This window comes from Mercenaria mercenaria, chromosome 17 (assembly GCF_021730395.1).
Source record: "Mercenaria mercenaria strain notata chromosome 17, MADL_Memer_1, whole genome shotgun sequence".
NCBI classification, from domain to species: domain Eukaryota; kingdom Metazoa; phylum Mollusca; class Bivalvia; order Venerida; family Veneridae; genus Mercenaria; species Mercenaria mercenaria.
The window spans coordinates 72,156,524-72,179,906 of NC_069377.1; the positions used below are offsets into that span (position 1 = coordinate 72,156,524).

Below are 23,383 nucleotides of genomic sequence, written 5' to 3' on the forward strand. Positions count from 1 at the left end.
GCCCTTGATTTCAGTACACATCATGTACGCATCATATACGCTGTATGTACACAGCAAGAGTACGCAGCAGGCCTTTTTCTTCTGTAAGGGATAAGACAAGATTGCATAATTTTTTACTAAATACCAAACCCATTATCTATAAACCAGATCAATTGCACAGATCAGCTGCAGAGAAAGTGATATGTTAATTAACTATTAAGCTGACTAACTGCTTCCTTACAGCATGGTTAGATATCTGCTAAATTTTCAAGTCAGACATTGCTGACCAAAACAGTTTGCCACTCAGTAACAATTCAAATACCACAGCAACACTGTTATTCATTTGACTTTTGAATATAAAAATTTTGTTTCGCAATTTAGCAGTAATTATAATCAAATGTGAAGGAACAAAATTGTTCAGTTTTTCTTTTTTTACTTTAATCAGCTGTTCCATGAGAGATTTTTCTCTAGGTGTAGGACAATCCTGTTGGCCAGAATGTTCACTATGTGAGCCCGCTGGAGATCTTGAACGTTCCAAATTCTGTACAGGATTTACACATGTTGTGCAGCCTTCTAACCTGTAATAAAGTTGACAGAAGTTTTCAATGGTTTTAATTAAACCCATTTTGCCCACATCAGGTGTAACATTTTCCTGAGTGTTGAGGCTGTGAATGAAAAATTAAGACTAAGTGTTCATGAGTGAAAGTTATTGTGACCCTACATGTTAAACAAAACTAGATGTATGTCCATAGGACACAGGTGCCCCCACGCTTGTCACTGTACATGGTTTTAAGACTCTAAGTGAAATATTTTTTAAGTTGCTTGCAACCAAAACTTTTAAGAATTTAACCCTAACCCTAACCCTTCCTGCCAATAGGTGTTTACTGGCATTGACTGCGTTTATAATATATTAATTACAACTGCCAACTTGCAAAAAAAAAAGTTATCTATAGCTATTACTAAATGGAATGAATACCATTTTTTGGTTTTCATCTACTACTATATCAAATTACTTCAGATTCTTTTTTAAATATTGGACTTAAAGTTATCATCTTATGTCATAAAATGTTAAAAACTGAGTTACAGTATAATAAGGAAACTTCTTTATTTATGAGAGACTTTGGTTATCCATTCATTATCATCTTTTACTGTGTAAAACCAAAATAAATAGAGGATATTTGTTTGTTTTGAATGAATATGGAATATATCTCACTGAGAAGTGAGAAAATTTCAAATATTTTCACCAGCGTGTAGTGCGAGTGAAAATCTGAACATTTTCTCACTTCAAGGTGAGATATATTCAATATTCACGAAAAACAAACAAATTTTCTTTTTATTTTATGCTCACTTCCCGTGCAGAAATATTTTCCTGTTCTCAGGAAATCCCAGGATTATCCTGGGATATCCTGAGATTCTTTTAGCAAGGCTGCATGAAAGTCTTGAAGACAGGACTTTAACACTAAAAGACAGAACTTTTGATAGAAACTGTCCTGTTCTCAGGAAAAAGACAGGACTTTTGACAGAAATTGTCCTGTTCACAGGAAAAAGACAGGACTTTTGATGGAAATTGTCCTGTTCACAGGAAAAAGACAGGACTTTTTTTAAAAGATACAGATTGAAAGATGGTAATTAATCTGAAACATGATCTTGTAATGGTCTAGTAAGTTAATTACATCCTGGTGTTGAAGACCCATGTTTTGTATCATTAAGCACTTGTGCTGTGGTGTTGTTGGAGTAATAGGAATATATTCTATATTTGTGGTAAGTGAGCAAATTATTTCTGCATTAAACTTTTAGAAATAATACTAAATATATACCTTAATTTAATGATTTTACAAAACAATACCAGTAAGTTATTTAGAAAAGTATTACTCGTAACTTTGCCATGACATCACAGTACATTAGGGGTTCTAACTGACCAATCAGAGAGCTGCATTTTCGAGTAACAGCCAGTTTCCACTTGGGTATAACAAAGTATATTACAATGAACATATAGTGACTTTAGAAATAAATATCACACTATTTTAGAAATCAAATTAAGACGTTTTACTGCACAGGGTTTTCCCTAGCCCCAAAAAAGGTGGTAAATTTACCACTTTTCGAGGTCCATGTCCCCCTTTTCTTAGCAAAGGGGGCCATGAGTTTTCCACAAAAAACAATTTTCCAAATTAATTAAAAGTTAATTTCAATCAATTTAAACTATTAAAAGCCCAAAAGGGTATCAAAGTATTCAAGCAAATCCAAACAATCATGTCCCCCAAAATAGTCTCTTTTTTCCAGAAAAATAAATTTAGGGGGACATGATGTCCCTCAAAATAAATTTCCTAGGGAAAACCCTGACTGCACATGCCCCATATGATGCTACAAACAACAAAACTTTGAAGTTCCACTGAAATATTATATCGATTTAAAACCTTTATTTTAGTTGAAAGTTTGAGATTTAACACAGGAAGTCTATGATAAAATCCAAGTAAAATGTAATTAATACCCAAGTGAAATTAGTATCATTCCGCAATGTTTTGTACATGTTAAAATTATTAATCAGAGCGTTCAAGAGTGAAATATGTTGGTACTGTTTAGATTATCTGTACATGTTTGATCAAAGGCAGTTTCACTCTTAAAAGTAAACAGATCATAGAATGATAAGAGCTTTTTGCTCAATATGAAGCTCAGAATTTGATGTTTCTAGACAAAATATTACACCTAGTATTTTTGCCATGTATGCATATATTTGAACTGATAAATTGATATTTCTGCTATGACAGGTTGTATGTTTCAATGTACATGATGTATACTTTTTAACTAGAAAATATTTTTTAATATTTGGAAATGATAATCCTTAAATACAATTGAAATTTAACATTCATTCAATTTGTTAACTGTATTTCCCGCTAAAGAGAATTTCAAATCATGTTTACAAGGTATTCAATTACATGTCCTGGAAACTTTTCTGAAGACAGGACAATTGTCCTGAGATTTCCTGACAACAGGAATTCGTGGGATTTCCTGAAGACAGGACAATTCTTCTGAAATTTCCTGACATAAGGAATTCCTGGGATTTCCTGAAGACAGGACAATTGTCCTGAGATTTCCTGACAACAGGAATTCGTGGGATTTCCTGATGACAGGATAATTCTCCTGAAATTTCCTGACATCAGGAATTCCTGGGATTTCCTGAAGACAGGACAATTGTCCTGGGATATCCTGACATCAAGAATTCTCAAGACATTCCTGGGATTTCCTGAGAACAGGACAATATATACAGGACATTCCTGCGATTTTCAGGATAGTAGGACAGCAATATGTTTCTTGGTGTTCTGGTGTCCTGTGTTTTTCCTGTTCACAGGAAAATCCTGGGATTGTCCCATTCCTATTTAACGGCCTGAAAAGTACCAGGACTATCCCAGGAATTCCTGATATATTTTCAGGACATTATCCCAGGATAGGAAGACGCACATAACATAAAGTTCCATTTTATTTTATTTTTTTGCTGCATAACGTTATGAAATTGTCATAAAATAAAATAATTTGAATCGAGAAATATACTATAAAGAACAAAGTGCAACTACAATTTTCATCCTGTTTTCAGCAAATAATTTAAAATTCATACACAATGAATGAGGCGCGGAGCTATATCTCTCACTGTGTGAAAATATAGATTTCATATTTTCACAGTGTGAGTGATGAGATATAAAAATATTTAATTGACAGAATACAGTATTTCATTAGTTAGCATTTCTATATAATGTAAATCGACAAGGAACTCTTTACCAGGTAGAGATAGGTCAAAATACACCTACAAATTGGATGTAACATGCATGTTGTACCACAGAAAAGTGGTCTCGATTTTTCCCTAAGGCCACTAATAAAAAAGTTACAATATAATCTATTTATAGTAAAACAAAGGGAAGGCCCTGTATCGCTCACCTGACCTATTGACCTAAAGATCATAAAGATTAAAATTCTGACCAAGTTTCACTAAGATATGGTCATAAATGTGGTCTCTAAAATGTTAACTAGCTTTTCATTTGACTTGACCCGGTGACCTAGTTTTTGACCCCACATGACCCAGATTCGAACTTGACCTTAAGATCATCAAGATTAACATTCTGACTAAGTTTCATGAAGATACAGTCATAAATGTGGTCTCTAGACTGTTAACAAGCTTTTCCTTTGATTTGACCTTGTGACCTAGTTTTTAATCCCAGATGACCCAATATTTAACTTGTCCAAGATTTTATTGAGGGTAACATTCTGACTAAGTTTCATTAAGATTGGGCCAAAATTGTGTCCTCTAGAGTGTTAACAAGCTTTTCTTTTGATTTGACCTGGTGACCTAGTTTTTGACCCCAGATGACCTAATATCAAACTCTTCCAAGATTTTATTGAGGGTAACATTCTGACCAAGTTTCATTAAGATTGGGCCAAAATTGTGACCTCTAGAGTGTTAACAGTCAAATTGTTGACGACGACGGACGGAAGACGGACACAGGGCGATCACAAAAGCTCACCTTTGAGCACTTCGTGCTCAGGTGAGCTAACAAGGGTGCCTCATGGTGGTGAACATTTGTGCTAAGTTACATCAAAATCCCTTCATGCATGAAGAAGAAATGTTCCGAACAAAGTCATTCTTGAATTTGACCTTTGACCTCTATGTATGACCTTGACCTTAGACCTAGGGACCTGGTTCTTGCGCACGACAATCCGTCTCATGGTGGTGAACATTTGTGCCAAGTTACATCAAAATCCCTCCATGCATGAAGAAGAAATGCTCCAGACAAAGTCATTCTTGAATTTGACCTTTGACCTCTTTGTATGACCTTGACCTTAGACCTGGTTCTTGCGCACAACAATCGATCTCATGGTGGTGAACATTTGTGCCAAGTTACATCAAAATCCCTCCAATCACGACACAGTTTTTCTTATGACTGCTTACTACAAATTCCCGGATTGTGAAGATTCAACTGTGCAAGAGTCTGCAGTACTCATATGTCCAAATATATCTTCTATATATGTCAAGTTTCATGAAAAAAATCTTGTATTTTGACAGTTGATAAAGCACTAATACTTTGTGATTGACAGGACAAATGGATGGCTAAATGAACAAAAAAAAATGATATGTATATTCTATGTACAGCTTTTTCTTAATGTCTCATGTTTCATTTAAAAATAACTTGCACTTTTGAAGTTAGGTATGACTGACAAAACAGAACGCTGGATGAACAGATAGAGGAAATAAAAATAACCACAAGTTCTCTGCATTGTTTTCTATCTATTGATGAAATATCATTTACAAATCTTTTGTACTTTTTAAGCTATTGTAGAATCCCTTTTTTGGTAATATTTTTTTTATTAACTGCCATAGCAACAAAGTAAAAGGAGTAGTTTATTCTCCATACTGCCATCTATCCGTGTATCAGGTAACTCATGAAAAAATATCTTGTCCTTTTCAAGTTGTCGCAAAATTCCACTCTGCCACAATTTTGACCTACTTTTTAAAATATTTGTTGCAATAGGGATCACACATTATTGAAATTTATAGTTATTGTGCCTATATTAACAAGTACCATCATTTCAAGTTAAACTAAATTACCTTCAGTAGATCTAATATCATTTTCTTAATTATCAAAAACGTTTACAAGTGAACAAGTCATCAATTCTGCCATATTTCTACATCAAAAACGGCGATCAAAGCATTGTGTCATAAATAACAGGGAGAGTTATAGAACTCTATATTTAAGTTTACATTATGTCCACAAATTGTGTTATGTTTCAGGGTTTTTTTTTATTCTATAGCAGCAGCTGAATATCGGCCTCGTCCCCCAGCCGAGGATTTCCCCCATAGCCAAGGATTTCCCCTACCGCAGTCCGAAATTCCCCTACGTCCGAAATTCCCCCCTCCGAAATCGTAAACAAAGCAAGGGAGATTACTCCGTTAGTTCATATTGACGCTTTACGATACTGTTTTACAACATCATAGGTTCCGATACCAAGCGTAAAAAAACTAAAATATCAGAGTCATTTTCGGAGGTAAACGGGGATTGTTAAAAAAAACTTTTTTTTCATCGGCAAAAGACGTCTCATATTACGACACACTTTGTAAACATAGTTTAAAGTGTTTATTATGCATAACTGTAAATTCCCCCCAGAGTGAAAAAAATTCCCCAAAATTGCTCGTCGCGCGCTATTTTCTTCCCCCAATGACAGGCTGGGGCCCCTTCCCCCAGTCGTAAAAAAAAACCTGTGTTTCAATCAAATGCAAAGGTTTCAGAAATATTGAAAGAAATGTCAGATTTGGGAAATTTTCAAGTGAAAAGGGAAATAATGATCCTAAATATATATTGTAAGTTTCAACATGATATATATATTATATTGATTCCAGCAATCGGACTGGACAGGCACAGATGATACAAAGTGATTCCTATAAGAACTTCCCACCCAAGGTTTGGTGGTAGTATAAAAGCTGTTAAGACTAAATTCTCTGGCTATTGTTTACCTTTCAAACACTGTGCTCAAGTTTGGTGTGACCTTTACATTTTGGTTCTGATCTAGATGTTTGTCCTCCATGGATTTTACTTTAGAATCAAGCTCTCTTATCTTCTTCAACATTTCTACATCACTATGCCTACAAAACATACAAAAACGGATCTACTACACAAAGTTTGAATTATAAAAGAAAGGAAAAGGCCTGTAAGGAAAAAAATATAATCACAGCAACAGAAATAATAATCAGCTTTGAAAAATAAGGAGATGAAAGTCACCAATCAGCAGTGCTAGACACAATGCTAACAAGAGCTCGTCGAACACGAAATGCCCCCCTTGATGCATTCAGTAATTGTACAAGGAACAGAATATATATGCTCACTTTAAATTAAAGTTCTACCATTCTGGTTTAATCTGACCTTGACCTTTAACCTATTAACCTAACAAGAGATTACAGAGTGATCTTGGCGCCATCCACTGAGCCATTTTCGAATGTTCCAAATTTCAAGACTAGCTCAAGGTCAAAATCATGGTCAAATTTCATTTCGGTACAAAACAATGTGTATGTGGTCCAAATTTGAAAGCTGTGGCTTGAGAAATGTGAAAGCAGGTCACTAGATCAATTTCAAGGTCAAAGTTCATTTCGGTAGACGAACTATGCATGTGCTTCAAATTTGGAGGCTGTAGCTTGAGAAATGTGAAAGTAGGTCACTAGGTCAAAATCAAGGTCAAATTTTATTTCGGAACACAAAACTATGCAAGTGGTCTTATTTGAAGCCTGCACCTTCAGAAATGTGAAAGTAGGTCACTAGGTCAATCTCAAGATCAAATTTCAATTCAGAACACAAAAATATGCATGCGGTCCAAATTTGAAGGCTGTAGCTTGAGAAATGTGAAAGTAGGTCACTAGGTCAAAATCAAGGTCAAATTTTATTTCGGAACACAAAACTATGCAAGTGGTCCAAATTTGAAGCCTGTACCTTCAGAAATGTGAAAGTAGGTCACTAGGTCAATCTCAAGATCAAAGTTCATTTCAGTACACAAAACTAACTATGCTTGTGGTTCAAATTTGAAGGCTGTAGCTTGAGAAATGTGAAAGTAGGTCACTAGGTCAAAATCAAGGTCAAATTTTATTTTGGAACAAAAAACTATGCAAGTGGTCCAAATTTGAAGCCTGTACCTTCAAAAATGTGAAAGTAGGTCACTAGGTCAATAACAAGGTCAAAGTTTTTTTCAGTACACAAACCTGTGCATGTGGTCAAAATTTGAAGGCTGTAGCTACAGAAATGTGGACGTAGGTCACTAGGTCAAGATCAAGGTCAACTCATGTCAAGGTTCATCTTGCCACTCAAAACTATACATGTGGTCCAAATTTGAATGATGTAAGTTATGGACATGAAGATTCTAAGTTTTTCCCTATATAAGTCTATATGAACCATATGACCCCTGGGGCGGGGCCATATTTGACCCTAGAGGGATAATTTGAACAAACTTGGTAGAGAACCACTAAATGATGCTACATTACAAAGTATCAAAGCCATAGTCTTTGTTGTTTGGACAAGAAGATTTTCAAAGTTTTTCCCTATATAAGTCTATGTAAACCATGTGACCCCCAGGGCGGAGCCATATTTGACCCTAGGGGAATAATTTGAACAATCTTAGTAGAGGACCACTAGATGATGTCACATACAAAATATCAAAGCCCTAGGCCCTGTGGTTTTGGACAAGAGGTTTTTCAAAGTTTTTTTCCTATATAAGTCTATATAAACCATGTGACACCCAGGGTGGGGCCATATTTGACCCCAGGAAAATAATCTGAACAATCTTGGTAGAGGATCACTAGATTTTGCAACATACCAAATATCAAAGCCCTAGGCCCTATGGTTTTGGACAAGAAGATCAGAAACCGTTTAACTGTTCCTGGCCAATGCGACCTTGACCTTTGACCTAATGACCTCAAAATCAATAGAAGTCATCTGCTGGTCATGGCCAACCTAACTATCAATTTTCCTGACACTAGGCCCAAGCGTTCTTGAGTTGTTGCCTGGAAACCATTTTACTGTTCCTGGTCACTGTGACCTTGACCTTTGACATACTGAACTCAAAATCAATAGGGATCATCTGCTGGTCATGACCAACCTCCCTATCAACTTTCGTGACCCTAGGCCTAAGCGTTCTTGAGTTATCATCCAGAAACCGTTTTACTGTTCAGGGTCACTGTGACCTTGACCTTTAACATACTGACCTCAAAATCAATAGGGGTCATCTGCTGGCCATTACCAACCTCCCTATCAACTTTCATGATCCTAGGCCCAAGTGTTCTTGAGTTATCATCCGGAAACCGTTTTACTATTCAGGGTCACTGTGACCTTGACCTTTGACATACAGACCTCAAAATCAATAGGGGTCATCTGCTGGTGATGACCAACCTCCCTATCAACTTTCATGATCCTAGGCCCAAGCGTTCTTGAGTTATCATCCGGAAACGGATCGGTCTACATTCCGACCGACCGACAGACCGACCGACCGACCTACCAACCGACATCTGCAAAACAATATACCCCTCCTTCTTCGAAGGGGGGCATAAATATACACTGCGAAAAAAGAGTTAATATACGGGAGTGTACGGGATCCCGTATATTACCCGTATACGGGAAGAAATACGGGAAAACTAAAATACGGGCGTGTACGGGGCTTGTATATTTAAAAGTCCGTATACTAATAAAATACGGATTTCCGTATTCTATGAAATACGGAATTCTTAGTATACGATACCCCGTATATTATTGAAATACGGGACATTCTAAAAAGGGTTATTCTGATCGTATACACGCCGTATATTCCCGTATATGTCTGGTGTACGGGAATATATAAATCCGTATATTACGAAAATACGGGACGTATATTTCCCGTATATGCTTCATATACAACCCCGTATATTCTGGATATACGGGATATGTATAGTTTGTATATTTCGAAAATACAGGGATTAAATTTCCCGTATATTCTTCGTATACAACTCCGTATATTTCCCGTATATGCCGGAAATACGGGATTTAAATAATTTATATTTTTCTAAAATACGGGACGTATATGTTCCGTATATGCTTGGTATACAACTCCGTATTATTCCCGTATATGCCAGAAATACTGGATTTAAATAATTTGTATATTTTGAAATACGGGACTTATATTTCCCGTATATTTTTTTGTATACAACTCCGTATATTTCCCGTATATTCTGGATATACGGGATATGTATAGTTTGTATATTTTCGAAAATACAGGGATTAAATTTCCCGTATATTCTTCGTATACATTCTGTATATTTTCTGTATATGCCGGAAATACGGGATTTAAATAATTTGTATATTTCGAAAATACGGGACGTTTATGTTCCTATATGCTTGGTATACAACTCCGTATATGTCCCGGATAAGCCGAAATCGGATTTAAATAATTTATATATTTAAAAAAATACGGGATGCAATCAATATGTGTAGTGAAAATTATATTCTCCGGCCATTTCAAAGGTCAAACGTTTTGCATGTTTTCAAACTTGTACTTTGCCGTATGAAAATCAACGACATTGATTAATTCATCCTTCCTTCCATGTTTCGGACTTTCTACAATGTACAATATATATTCATTCGTGTTTTCATAATTTCTACATTCAGTGTATACAGACAAAGAATCCAGTCCCGATATTCACTAAATTTTTCATTCATAATCTTTATTAGACTGAAAACGTTTGTCACGGGGTACCGAAGGTAAACTGCGTTAATTATAAAGCTTTATTTAAACGGGTCGTACAATTCCTCCGTGGTGTGCTGGTGAAGAGTTTAGGGGCTTTATATTGCCTGGCAATCCGGGTTCGATTCCCAACTCATAAATATCTTTTGCTTTGTTTAAACATTCTTTAATAAAAAAGTGTGCAAAGAATAGCTTGTTCTAATGTCCATAATATGACCAATTTACATTTTTAAAGAAAGATCATATTAGCTAAAATCTGATGTCAAGGCCCTTTAATATTGATAGAAGATGGGTTTCTTGTAGTAAACTCATTCAAATGGAAAATCAAGGCATGGAATAATTCATTTTTGTTCTTGTGCGTCCAAAATTGAAAAATAAACATTCGCGGACCATCGCAAATATAAAATCAAAGACCTCAAATAATTCATCCTTTCTTCTTGTATCTTGCATGTATTTCTTCTTCTTCTTTTTCAATACAAGCAATTAGGATTGATTAAGCTATCAATTTATTTCCTCATCGATACTAATGAAAAATCATTATGAATGATAAGCCATGCAATCAATATATGTAGTGATTATATTATCCGGCAATTTCAAAGGTCAAACGTTTTGCATGTTTTGAGGATGAATGAATGAATGAATGAATGAAAGATGTATAGCACTAATATCTCACGAACTGATAAAACATTCGCGGGCAAAAAAACAGGTATAAAATCTAAGACATGAATAAATCCATCATTTCTTCTTGCGCGTTTCCGAATTACATTCAATCTAAATATCCGATTTAGAAAAAAATTCATTCATCCTTATTTATTTGTAGTGATAAACACATTCGTGTATCATCGCCGTTGTAAAAATTAAATGCGTGCATCAATTACTCTTTCTGCTGCACATCTCCAACGCTCATGTATACAATGCAAATAATTACTAGTATAGAAAAAAATAATCAACTAATCCATCCCTGTTTTATTCAGTAATAATATAAGACCTTACGTAGAATATAACACCAAAGACGTGTGTTGATACTTTACTTATGAAATTGATTCCTCCGTGCAATATTTTATCACGAGCTGGCACCTGAGTAGCCCCACCGGCCTTCCGTAAGCCAGCTTGATCGCTTCCTCACATGGAGAATTCAACACCCCGAATGAGGCTCAGACCCATATCGGTGAGGGGCAAGTTGTTTGAAGTCAGCGATCTAAACCACTCGGCCACTGAGGCCCCATTCAGCTAGGGTCGGACCCTTAAACCAACGTGTAGATAACATGGCATTTTGATTATTAAGAAAGTACATAATTAACCGTAGTCATTCAGTTTAATTCAATTCAGAGAGCTATAAAATGTATTTTATACTTCTTTGTTTAATTTTAGCTGTTACTTATGAACTATTAAGTGAAATATGTGTTCATATTTTAAAAATAATTCCGCGGATGCTTTTATGTATACTACGGTTGCATAGCTGGGACATAGGAAACATTTTATTTATCACGTGCGCACGTGTTAGCTACCACGTGCGAACGTCTTAGCTAACACAAGCGAACGTGATAGCTAACAAGTGCGAACATGTCCCCTCTATGCTACCGTAATATACACTGTTCCAAGTTATTTCTCGTGGTTGTAGTTTCCGTTGGTAGTGACCTGGCACTCAATGAATATTTCGTATATTTCCGTAAATTGATTTTCAGTGTTCGATCACAAATAGCAATATAAATATTACATATATAACTCTTAATTGATATACTGTTGCACGTGCAGGTAACTGAGTGGACAAGCGGTGTTGCTGCCAATATCTGGGTCGTGGGTTCGAATCCTACCTCTGACCATACCTTTTCCCCCAAATTTTATATGCAAACTTACCAATACCACTTATTTGATCAAACGTATCGTGATATTTATGGTTTATTTACTAAAAGTTATCATATTTACTCGTTGTAACAAAGTAGAATAATTTGTTTAAAGTATTTTATATAAAAAGGCATGTTACCCGTCATAAGCGTATTAGAATATAATACTACAAGAGAAAACACTATTTTTAAAAAAAAAACATGATACATAAATTTATGTAAAAATAAAACAGGTATCGTTAACATTATATTATATTTTTAAAAAATGATACCCGTGTTAACGTGCCTGGAAATCAAACCCACCGTGACATTGGTTAGCTGTAAAATATGGTTATTTTCAGGAAACAAATATTAGGTAATTTAACAAAAACGCCCGAAAATATTTGCAAAGATTGCCAGGTCAATACTTACGGACATATTAAGAAAATAAATACAATCGTCTAAAACAGACTTCATCAAAATGCTATATAAGTCGATCTCTTCGTAAATAAATTGTACATATAGGTTCTGCGGCACAGTTTTACTGCAACATTAATTGATACTAATTGTATGCATATTAATTAATTTTATGAGATAATCGGCATGGCCAAATTTAACCCTCTGCCGTTTAATGGAATCGGCCAATCAGCGCGCATTCATCTAGCCCGAGGCGATAACATCTGGTTGAAGTGGCCGCACGCACTAATCTGTATACTGCAAAAATGTCTGCGTTATTCTGCAGAGGAAGACGAAGGCTCGGGTAAGTATTTATTTATTTAATTTTTGATTAACTGAATTAGACAGGTTTTTTTTTCTCAATATGAATTCTTTTGTAACAAGGCTGATCATGAAATACTTAAATTCATGACGTTGTTTATTTCATAATCATATTTGTTGACTTCCTGATGAAGACTTAATAAATAGTCGAAAGGTTGTATGAAAATGGAGTTAGCCTTGTAATTCTCCTGTTCTCTGTTGTTGTTTTTTTTTTAATCAATCGGGAAAACGAGTTGCTGCGATTTAAAGGAAAATATTTAATGTACAATTATGTAGATGAAATAATACACTTCAAACGAAATACTCTTTTAATTGCTAGCGTCAGTAAAAATTGTCTATTTACTAAATTATTAAATTATATAATTATAATATGAAAAAGGAAATTCAGAATAGCCGTTAAGTAGTTTCATTCATTCGTGAAATCTTTCATTCATTCAGTCATTCAAGCACAATTAATTCAACAATTCCCTTACAGAAGCAAGCCTCTGTGGCGTACATGCTGCGTATTTGCTGTGTATATGCCGCGAACACAGTAGTACGCCAGAGGAGTACATTTTACATACACCGCATGCCGCGTACATGCCGCGTACTATTTCGATGAGTACACAGCATGTACGCAGGAGGTCACTAGTACACTTCAAGTACGCAGCACAGACTCTGAAAATTTAAGGAGTACACTGCATGTACGCAGGAGGGACTTGTACAAGAAAATAGTACACTGCATGTACACCGCAGATACTTCGAAATTTATAACACTTATATTTAGTTGCATTAAAGTTGTTTCCCCTTGATGCAGTTACGCCATTTTCTTCAGATGTTTACCAAATTACATGCTACAAAAATTGATTTATTTCATTGAAAAGTGGATGAAGAAAAGCATACTAATTTATTTGATAACATCAATCTACATTATTTTGGTAAGGGTAAATACTTATTGATGCATGTCACTTATCTTTTTTCTGTTTTTTTCTGTCCAAATGATCAGCATTTGCATAAGAAAGTTGGTGGGGTAAGGAATTTACATTATCACGCAGTTTCGCCACAAGAGTACACAGCATGTATGCAGCAGGAGTACACAGCATGTACGCCGCAGGACTCGGGCCAGGAGTACACAGAATGTACACCGCAGGAGTACACAGCATGTACGCCGCAGGAGTACACAGCATGTACGCCGCATGGGTAGTACACCGCAGGCTCATTTGCATGTGAAAAGTGTATGTGCCGCGTACATGCTGCGTACTATTTCCCGCATACTAAATTCCTCCAGCGTACATCCTGTGTACTATGTAGTCCACAGCATGTACGCAGCAAGTAGTACGCGGCAGAGCTCATTTGCATGTCAAAAGTGTACTACAAACGTACTATCGGTGTATGTGCGGTGTATATCCTACGTACTATTTAAAGCCCTTGATTTCAGTACACATCATGTACGCATCATATACGCTGTATGTACACAGCAAGAGTACGCAGCAGGCCTTTTTCTTCTGTAAGGGTTATTTCATTCATTCTTTCATTCATTAGTAGACAAAAATTCCAGTCACCAAAAGCTAATGTTGCAAGTGTTTGAAATAAAAGAAAATATCGTGCAAAAATATGTCATGAATACCTTTGTGGTTAAACGAGAAAAAAAGTTGTAAAGAAAAAAATATATTTCGCAGAAGCAAAGTAGCCATGGCTAACTTCTTTACGAATTAGGCGGCACATACATTCATTCATTCAATCAAAACTGGAATCTCATGAAAGCATTCATGAAGTTAGTATTAACGATCTTTTATCTTTAGAAAATGGGTAATTTAACTGACAAAATAATGCTTTTCTAGACTAAAATGTAAGCGGTTGTGATGCGTATTATTGTTTCATAGTATCATATCAAAAAAGGTTGGTTATAATAAAATTTCAGAATTTTTGAAAGTTTTATTATCTTTCAATATGGAAAAAATACACACCTACTCTAGATCTTTTGTTTGCCTAGGGTTTATATATTTTGAAACAACTGTAAGAACATTAAAAATATCGCCGGAAGGTCGATTTGTGCATGTAAACGTGTTTTTACTCTAACCAGACCTGTTCACGTGCACAGATAGACCTGCGCGCGTGCATATTCAATCATTCTGAAAACAAAAAAGTCATTTGTTAAAAAAAAATCGAGTATGTCTGTAATTTCGATCTTAAAACATATCATGAAATATTTAGAAATCGTTAGATATTATACATCTAACACTTAAGTTTACTTTCTTGTAAATATATGAAACATGATATTAAACATATGAGCCGCGCCATGAGAAAACCAACATAGCGGCTTTGCGACCTGCATGGATCCGAATGCGCAGGCTGGTCAGGATCCATGTTGTTCGCTAACAGTTTCTCTAATTGCAATAAGGTTTGAAGGCGAACAACAAAGATCCTGGATGCGCGGGCTGGTCTGGATCCAGGCTGGCCGCAAACGCACTATGTTGGTTTTCCCATGGTCCCGCTCATATTATTATTATATATGTACACAATATAAGTAATTGCGTAGCTAAGTCTTTTATTTCAAATGTACACCATCTACCGATTTTCAACGGACTATTACGAAATTTTCATAATTTACATACGTATTTCCGAAAGATTGGTATATTTTCAGTTTTCTGTTATTACCTATTTTGCAGCCATGACCACAAACGTCTTTTTTAGCGGAGCGCAAAATGACGTACTTTAAAAGTTTTCTAAGCAGCGTTTTATATACAACAAAAATACAGCAAAAAATCTTTCATTTTCTAGCTTTTGTTAAAATTTTCTCTCCAATGATATAAAATTTGTCAAGTGAAATAACTGTAAAAATCATAAAAACTAAATTCCCCAGAAAAAAAGACGATACAAAGACAGAAAAAGGTGATGCATAAATACAACGTAAAAACCATAAAAATACCTATAAGTGTATTAACATATTTTATGATCCACCTTGAAACAACACTAGTCGGGTAATGCTTATCCCTAGGCAATGTTGTAATACACAATGAAATTTAAAGTGTGATTAAATATTTGGCACAGTTAGATTATCTTATGTTAATTGTAACTGTGTGCAATCTTGGAGGGAAAAAAAGGTAACGCAATTTTCAAACTAAAAATTAAAAGAATACCAAATACAGGCAATAAAGGTTAAGTTCGACATTTTTTTAAATATCTGGAAATTAATGCTATATTTCTTAATTTCTGACAGACTATATGTTACAGAAAATGAGAATTAATTGTTTTAACTACTTTTTATGATGAAAATTGAAAAGCGTTTGTAAATTTAACGCGCATTGAACATCAAACCCTCCTCAGCGTTAATGGTAACGACAGCGGAAAACTTCTTTATTGCCGCGGCAGTTCGGGTTCGATTCCTGACGCTGTCATCTTTTATTTTCTCTTGATATGGTATTTTTAAATAGTTGAGAAACAAAAATTCCTATTCTGTTGTTCGTAATATGACCAAACTTCAATTTGAAAGATAGCCTTTATGATCTGATAGTATCGAATACTAAGTATTCGGTAAACATATACGAAATAATGTAAATTATATTGATTGATATCTTTTAATTTTTCATTTAGGTTAATCTATAAGATTGGATACATGTGTCTAACAATTATACTTGTTTTCTATTTCATACTTGAATACCAGGACTGCTGAATAAAAGCATTTTAACATGAAGAGATAAAACGTTTTGGTGAATCATTTTACTTGTCTAAAATAAATCTTAGTGAGAATATTATACTGAGCGCAAGACTGGAAATTCTTGAAAACTCTCCAGATCATTTAATAATAATAAAAAAAATAGTGGCAAATATATCGTACAGAATTTGCTAATTTACCACATTTTAAGAAATGTTTGAAATAAAATGAATCGCGTAAATGGCGGACAGGTTATAGAACACTAATATAGCATAATAACGACGAACAGGTTATGTGACTCTATTTTTTTGCTACAATAAATGGCTACGAATGTTTGTGTTTAAGCTAGCTTTCGTTTAAATAGTGGATGTATTTTTTACATTTTAGTAGAAATAGAATGGGAAAGTTTTTATTTAGATCACATCGCTGCACTTAATATGCTTTTGTAGAATCTCTCTTGAAAATATCTTCCCTACTTTTGTCGTGACTTTGTCAGTTTGAAGACAATTCTTCAAAATGAGGTGGCTGCGTGTGTCGGCACTATGAACACCATGCATTAAATATAAAATATAATGTTGGGGATAGATTGTAACGTAATATAACTATTAAACGCAAATGAAACACTTTAAATAAGTTGACTGTATATCTAGTTTCTTTGCGCGAAATGAGCACTTAAATGATGTCATCCCTGCCCACACGTCATTTCATTTTTCATATTTTTCACATCATTTATAACGTTAAAATATACCATTCTCTATATCTGTTAACTACAAGAGTCCATTTATATAACCTTTAATGCGTGCAAATTCTATTTCAGGTTGACACAAGAGATTTTTCAATTAACTCCAACTGGACGACGATTTGTTTTCAAGATAGAGAATACGCTTATGTGAGAGGTTTGGTCAGTAGATGCTGACAGACAGCCCGGATGAGCCATCGTACTCAGTGACATTCGTACCTCAACAGACAAAAGCTTACATTTATTGAGATCATGAAACTGAAGATTTCCATGGGGTGCATCATTTGTAACCTGCTTTCATATTGAATTCAAACACAGAATGCATCATGCATCTTTTCAAAGCGCTAAATTTGAATACATCTTCAGACATTAGAAAGGATGTACTGCTCTTGATGTAAAGCCTATAGTGGGAATCAACATTCACTGGAATAACGAAACAATTATAAACAGTAATAAAGAAGTGTTACTATACTGATTTGTTGCGTTAACGGTGTGTGTTTTTTTTCAATTAGAAACGAACATCTAAAAATGCATAATGTTATTGATTGCTATAAGATTCTTTCACTGGTTGTAGGTGCAGATGGGAATTTCCGGCTTCGAGGGTATCTGTTTAGCCGAGAGCCGGATATTCCCATCTGCACCTATAACCAGTGACAGAATTTTTTTCTTGCATACCGACATGAAGAAATAATAATAATAATAATAAAATCAATCGAGTGGCTTCTTTATAGAACTATTTTTTATAGCAGCGTAATTAAACAAAGCGCGGGAAAGCAACGTCCGTAAACAGGAAAGATGTCATGACGTTTCATAGACAAATAACAATGTTTAGTTCCGATTTTGTTTTATCAGTTGCAGCGTAACGTTATGAATTTTTGATAAAATAACGTCCTTTGAATCGAGAAATATATTATCAGAACCAAGAGGAACTGTCAAGGTACTGGATTTTTATTTCGTTTTTTAAAGAAAATATACTACATGAATCATCTCCATATATGTTGTTCGTAATACGTCATTTAAAGCACGAAGTCATCTTACACCCCGGATGGATTTTTCCAGCACCGGTAAAAATACCGGAAATCACCGTCTGGTATGCAAGAATTACATTTTCTGCTTATTTCATTTGGACAAAAGATAAAAATAACGGATAATCGTACGAGAAAAAAAAACAACTGTTTTTTTTAAGTATTTATATAATGTTATATATAATGTTAATTTAATCTGACTTGTCTCCATTGATGATAATGTTTTTCTCATACCCTGTCTTTGTCTTGATTTTTCCTAACATACCGTATTCTGCTAAAGGTTTTGTTTAACCTTCATTCTATGTCATCTTTCAGTGTGTGCCCCATATACCAGATTAGTTCTAATAAAATAAAAAATACGGGATAGTGCATATACGGGAAAAATCTGGCCAACGTATATTTCAACAATACTGTTCCGTGTATTTCCCGTATACGAAAAAACAAATACAGTCTGTATGTGACACAAATACGGGATCTGTATCCTACGTATATCTTGCATATACGGGAAAAAAACCTGGCCCGTATATCAACAAAATACAGTTCCGTATATCCCCTTATATCAGATGCAAATAAATTCCGTACATGCCACATGTACGGGATCCGTATATTACGTATACCTTGCATATACGGGACAAGTCCGTAGCCCGTATATCAAAAAATACAGTTCCGTATATGCCCCATATATGTCAAAAGTACGGGATCCGTATACTTAGTATATCATGCGTATACGGAAAAAATCCGATGCCCGTATATTAGAAAATACAGGTCCGTATATGTCCCGTATATAAGATGCAGTTGCAGTCCGTATATGTCAAAAATACGGGCTCCGTATACTACGTATATCCGGAATATACAGGCTCGTATACGTGTTCCGTATATTCTAAAATACGACAAGTATACGGGATAAATTTCAAAGACCCTTCGAATACATGGAAATAAAATCTATGTTAAAGCAGAACACTAATAAACACCATTTCTAATTGATTTTTTTTTTAAACTCGTATATTTAATATATACGGAAATATAAATGTATGTATATTCGGCGTATACGGGATCCCGTATATGCATGACAAATATAAGGACTTCCCGTATACTAGATGTTCCGAATACGGGATTGTATACTAGGTCCGTATATTTATAATATACACCCCGTATACTCCCGTATTTTCGAAATATACGGGACCGTACACTCCCGTATATTGACCCTTTTTTCGCAGTGATAATTGCCATATTTTGTCATAAATTGCCGTAAGTTGTCAAATTTTAGGCTTATAATTTCTCTGAGCATTAAATTTTTTACTTGTGAAAATCCTTCATTAAATGAACTCTTTTGTGGTTTTTGATGCCAGACATATGATACATTGAATGCTTGTAACCTCATATAAACCCTAAGTCTGCAGGTTTTCATGGACTTGTTGTGCTGTACAGTCTGAATATGATAAAGTTGTGTCATCTACAGATATGTCAGTAAGTGAACATTTTACATGAAGTGTTAAATCATATATAACTAATATGTAATTTACTAAATAATGAAAAGGAGATGCCCTAGAACAGATCCCCGGGGTACACCAGACAGGATTTCTGCTGGCACAGATCTGAATACTTGCGACACATACTTTCTGAGATCTGTCTGAGAAATATAATGAGATGCACACTACTGTTTCTTGAGATATGTGGCAGTTCCAGTATTTGAGCTATTCAATTTACAATATCAAAAGCAGCCTAGTGGTACAGTGGTACACCCTCTTGGAGGGTGAAAAGTTGCAGGTTTGGTCCCTGACCTTGTCATACCAATGATTAAACAAGAGCTGTCACAGGAGTCAGCGCACTCAACTATTTCTATGCTGGATCGTGAAATTGGGCACTTCTGAGGAAGTTGGAGCTCTCACTGTATAGTGTTTACTGACTCCAGTACAGATGAAGATATTGGACAATCTAATCTTAAGTCTGTGTCAAAAGTATCATGTAATAACAGAGATAGAGATAAAGTGAATAAAAACATTAAATAATTATGAAAGAGACATAATTCATGGAAAATTTCTGCATGAGTTATACATCATGTGTCATATCAAGTGACTAATAATGGGGAATAACTATTCTAAGTTTGAATAAAATCCATTTAGTTATAACCGAGATAGAGCAAATGTGCATCACAACTTGATCCTGAAATTCTAAGTGAATAAGGAGCATAACTCATAATATATTGGTGCCGGCATTATGGACCTTATGTCATATAGTGTACGTGAGGATGTGGAACAAACAATTCAAATTTGAATCAAATCCATCCAGTAACAACAGAGATATGGTGAAAAAATATCAAAATTAAACTGAAATTCTAGTAAAAAGGGGGCATAATTCATGAAATATTGGTGCAAGATTTATGGCCCTTGTGTTACATGCTGTATATGATGATGTGGAATAACTATTTTAAGTTTAGAACAAATCCACCAAGTAATCACAGAGATAAAGAGAAAGTGCATCACAACTTTAACCAAGGTGAAGATGCAGAAAAATGCCGGAGCCGAGTCGAGTAGGACAGATCTCCATACTTCATATAGTCAAGCTAAATATGGTACAAGTAGCCTTCTTGCTTGGCACTCAGCAACGTTGTTTCTCTGGCAACTTCTTCAAAATTATATATCATGACACTGCTGGAATCTCAGATGACTTAAACTACTGGTAGCTAGAAAACATTTCCAAGGTTAAGTGAAATCAAACAAATGCATTTGGATGGTACAAGCAGTTCTTTTGAGAGGAAAAATCATTGATTAAATGAGTACCTTTTCATGGCTTCCATTCTATTGATAAGTCGCTCAGTATCAGTAAGATCTTTGTCTGCGTCAGATAAACTTCCTTTACCTGCAATCAACATTTTCAGAATACAGGGTTTTCACTAGGTTTGCATTTTAGGGGACATACACATGATTTTGAGGGACATTTTTAATACTGATTACTGTTTGAGAATTTTGAATTGTAGCCAATAATACTCATGATGAACTCTGATGAATCGGCTTTTTACGCAGTTGACTGTAAACTGTCGGAGTTCGGACGAATGAGGTCGGCTTTTGGCGAAATTAACCAAATAAGGTAATTTAACCTTGATTTTTCCCAGGAATCCCCATTTGGTCAGTGGAAGATAGAATGAGAATTTTGATAGGTTCGCTAAATATTACTGTCCAATGAAATAGCACCTTTCAAACTAAATTTGACTTGCTCTCCAAGATGGATGCTCCCATAAAAAATTGAAGATAAACAAAAATGAAGCCGAAAATTAAGTTTTTACAAGTAGGGCACAACACAAAAAATCTAGGACAGAATGGAAGTGGGAATGGCTAAACTAACAAAAAAGAACTACGAGAAAGAAATTATCGGAAAGGACTTTTTGCGCGACATCGAGGTTGCACTCCTGCAGATTTTTGGGGACATGACTGCCAAAAATCGCGTAATCCCGCGCTTTTTACGTGGTAAGGGAAACCCTAGAATAGAAGCAAAATAAAATTTTGTAGGATTCCATTCAGTAAGATGAAATTCTCAATTCTATATGCTGATGACCGATGATTAACATGATTAGCTTAAGTTTTTTGTTAAAGGTAAGTCAGACACAATGTCATGTTTGAAAATATGTATGAACAATATTTTATGTTATAGTATTTATGTACACAAAAATTAAAATTGTTGTGCATTAACAGTCCTGTGTGTTAGGTATAGACTTCAGCTTGTTTTTCACAAAAATATTGTCTCCCACCACTTACCAAGAAGAAATTGCAAAATGCCATAAATTAAGGGCCATACCTCCAGGGAAAATCACTGAACAGTTACATTACAACGATAAGCTTGGCAGTGGTAACTCCTATTAAGTCTGGTGTTATTCCAACTAGTGGTAAAGTAGAAGTAGCACAGATAAAAGAATTTGACAAACAAGAGGGCCATGATGGCCCTATATCGCTCACCTGTTATCATTGCATTTGAGGACAAGAAGGTCCTCAGAAAAAATATCTAAGTCCAAAGGACAGGAACAACAAAGGAAAGAAATTTAACCAAAAAGAAAAACAAAATTCTTACAAGGTACAGATATGTCAAAATACACCTAAAAATTGGAGGTACCATCCATGTTGTACCACAGAAAAGTGGTCTCAGTTTTTCCCTACGGCCAATAATAAAAAAGTTACTAAAAATAGGCTATTTATAGTAATGTAAAAGGGAAGTAATTCAAAAGAAAATTATTGTAAGATAACAAAAGAAGGATCTGCCAAATAAATCTGTTAACATAAATGAAATTTCAGATCAGTATCTTCATTAGTTAAGGAGATATACCCATTTTAAATTCAAAAATAAAGGGAGGTAATTTGACATAAAATCAGTCCATAGTTATATACCCTGATTGCCTCGGTCCAACTAATGACAATAATGAAATTTCAAATAAGTCCTGTAGGTACTTACTGATATAAATCCATTTTGACTACAATCAGGGGAGGTAATCAGATATAAAATAACTCTGGAAACTACGAATGGATCTGATTTGTCATGGAATCCAAGATTTATTGTTGTTGAAGATATTTTGGAAGTTTGTATCAAATAAAACCATAAATGAAGTCTCTTTATGGCTGCAATAGCCAAAATAGCCAATTTTGGACATTTAAGGGGCCATAACTCTGGAACCCATGATGGATCTGTCCAGTTTAAGAAAAGAACCAAGATCTTGTGGTGATACAAGTTGTGTGCAAGTTTGGTTAAAATCAAATCATAAATGAAGTTGCTATTGTGCAGACAAGGTCAAAATAGCTAATTTTGGCCCCTTCAGGGCCCATAACTCTGGAACCCATTAGGGGATCTGGCTGGTTCAACAAAGGAACTGAGATCTTATGGCAACACAAGTTTTGTGCAAGTTTGATTAAATTCAAATCATAAATGAAGCTGCTATTGTGTAGACAAGGGCAAAATAGCTAATTCTGGTCCTTTCAGGGGCCATAACTCTGGAACCCATAATGGAATCTGGCCAGTTCAAGAAAGGAACCAAGATCTTATGGTGATACAAGTTGTGTGCCAGTTTGGTAAAAATCAAATCATGAATAAAGCTGCTATTGTGCAGACAAGGTCAAAATAGCTGATTTTGGCCCTTTCAGGGGCCATAACTCTGGAACCCATAATGGGATCTGGCCAGTTCAAGAAA

At 35.1% G+C, this 23,383-nt stretch overlaps 1 protein-coding gene across 1 annotated transcript in view; it reads right to left on the reverse strand.

The window, feature by feature from the left end:
• Positions 1–23,383, reverse strand: part of LOC123537010 (uncharacterized) — a 120,976-nt gene that overhangs the window by 52,505 nt on the left and 45,088 nt on the right. Inside the window, exons 12-14 of the mRNA XM_053528590.1 lie at positions 20,994–21,072; positions 6,476–6,604; positions 416–557 (exon numbers count right to left, since the gene is read on the reverse strand). Of these exons, the coding sequence (XP_053384565.1) occupies positions 416–557; positions 6,476–6,604; positions 20,994–21,072 (350 nt within the window). The remainder of the gene's footprint in view (positions 1–415; positions 558–6,475; positions 6,605–20,993; positions 21,073–23,383) is intronic.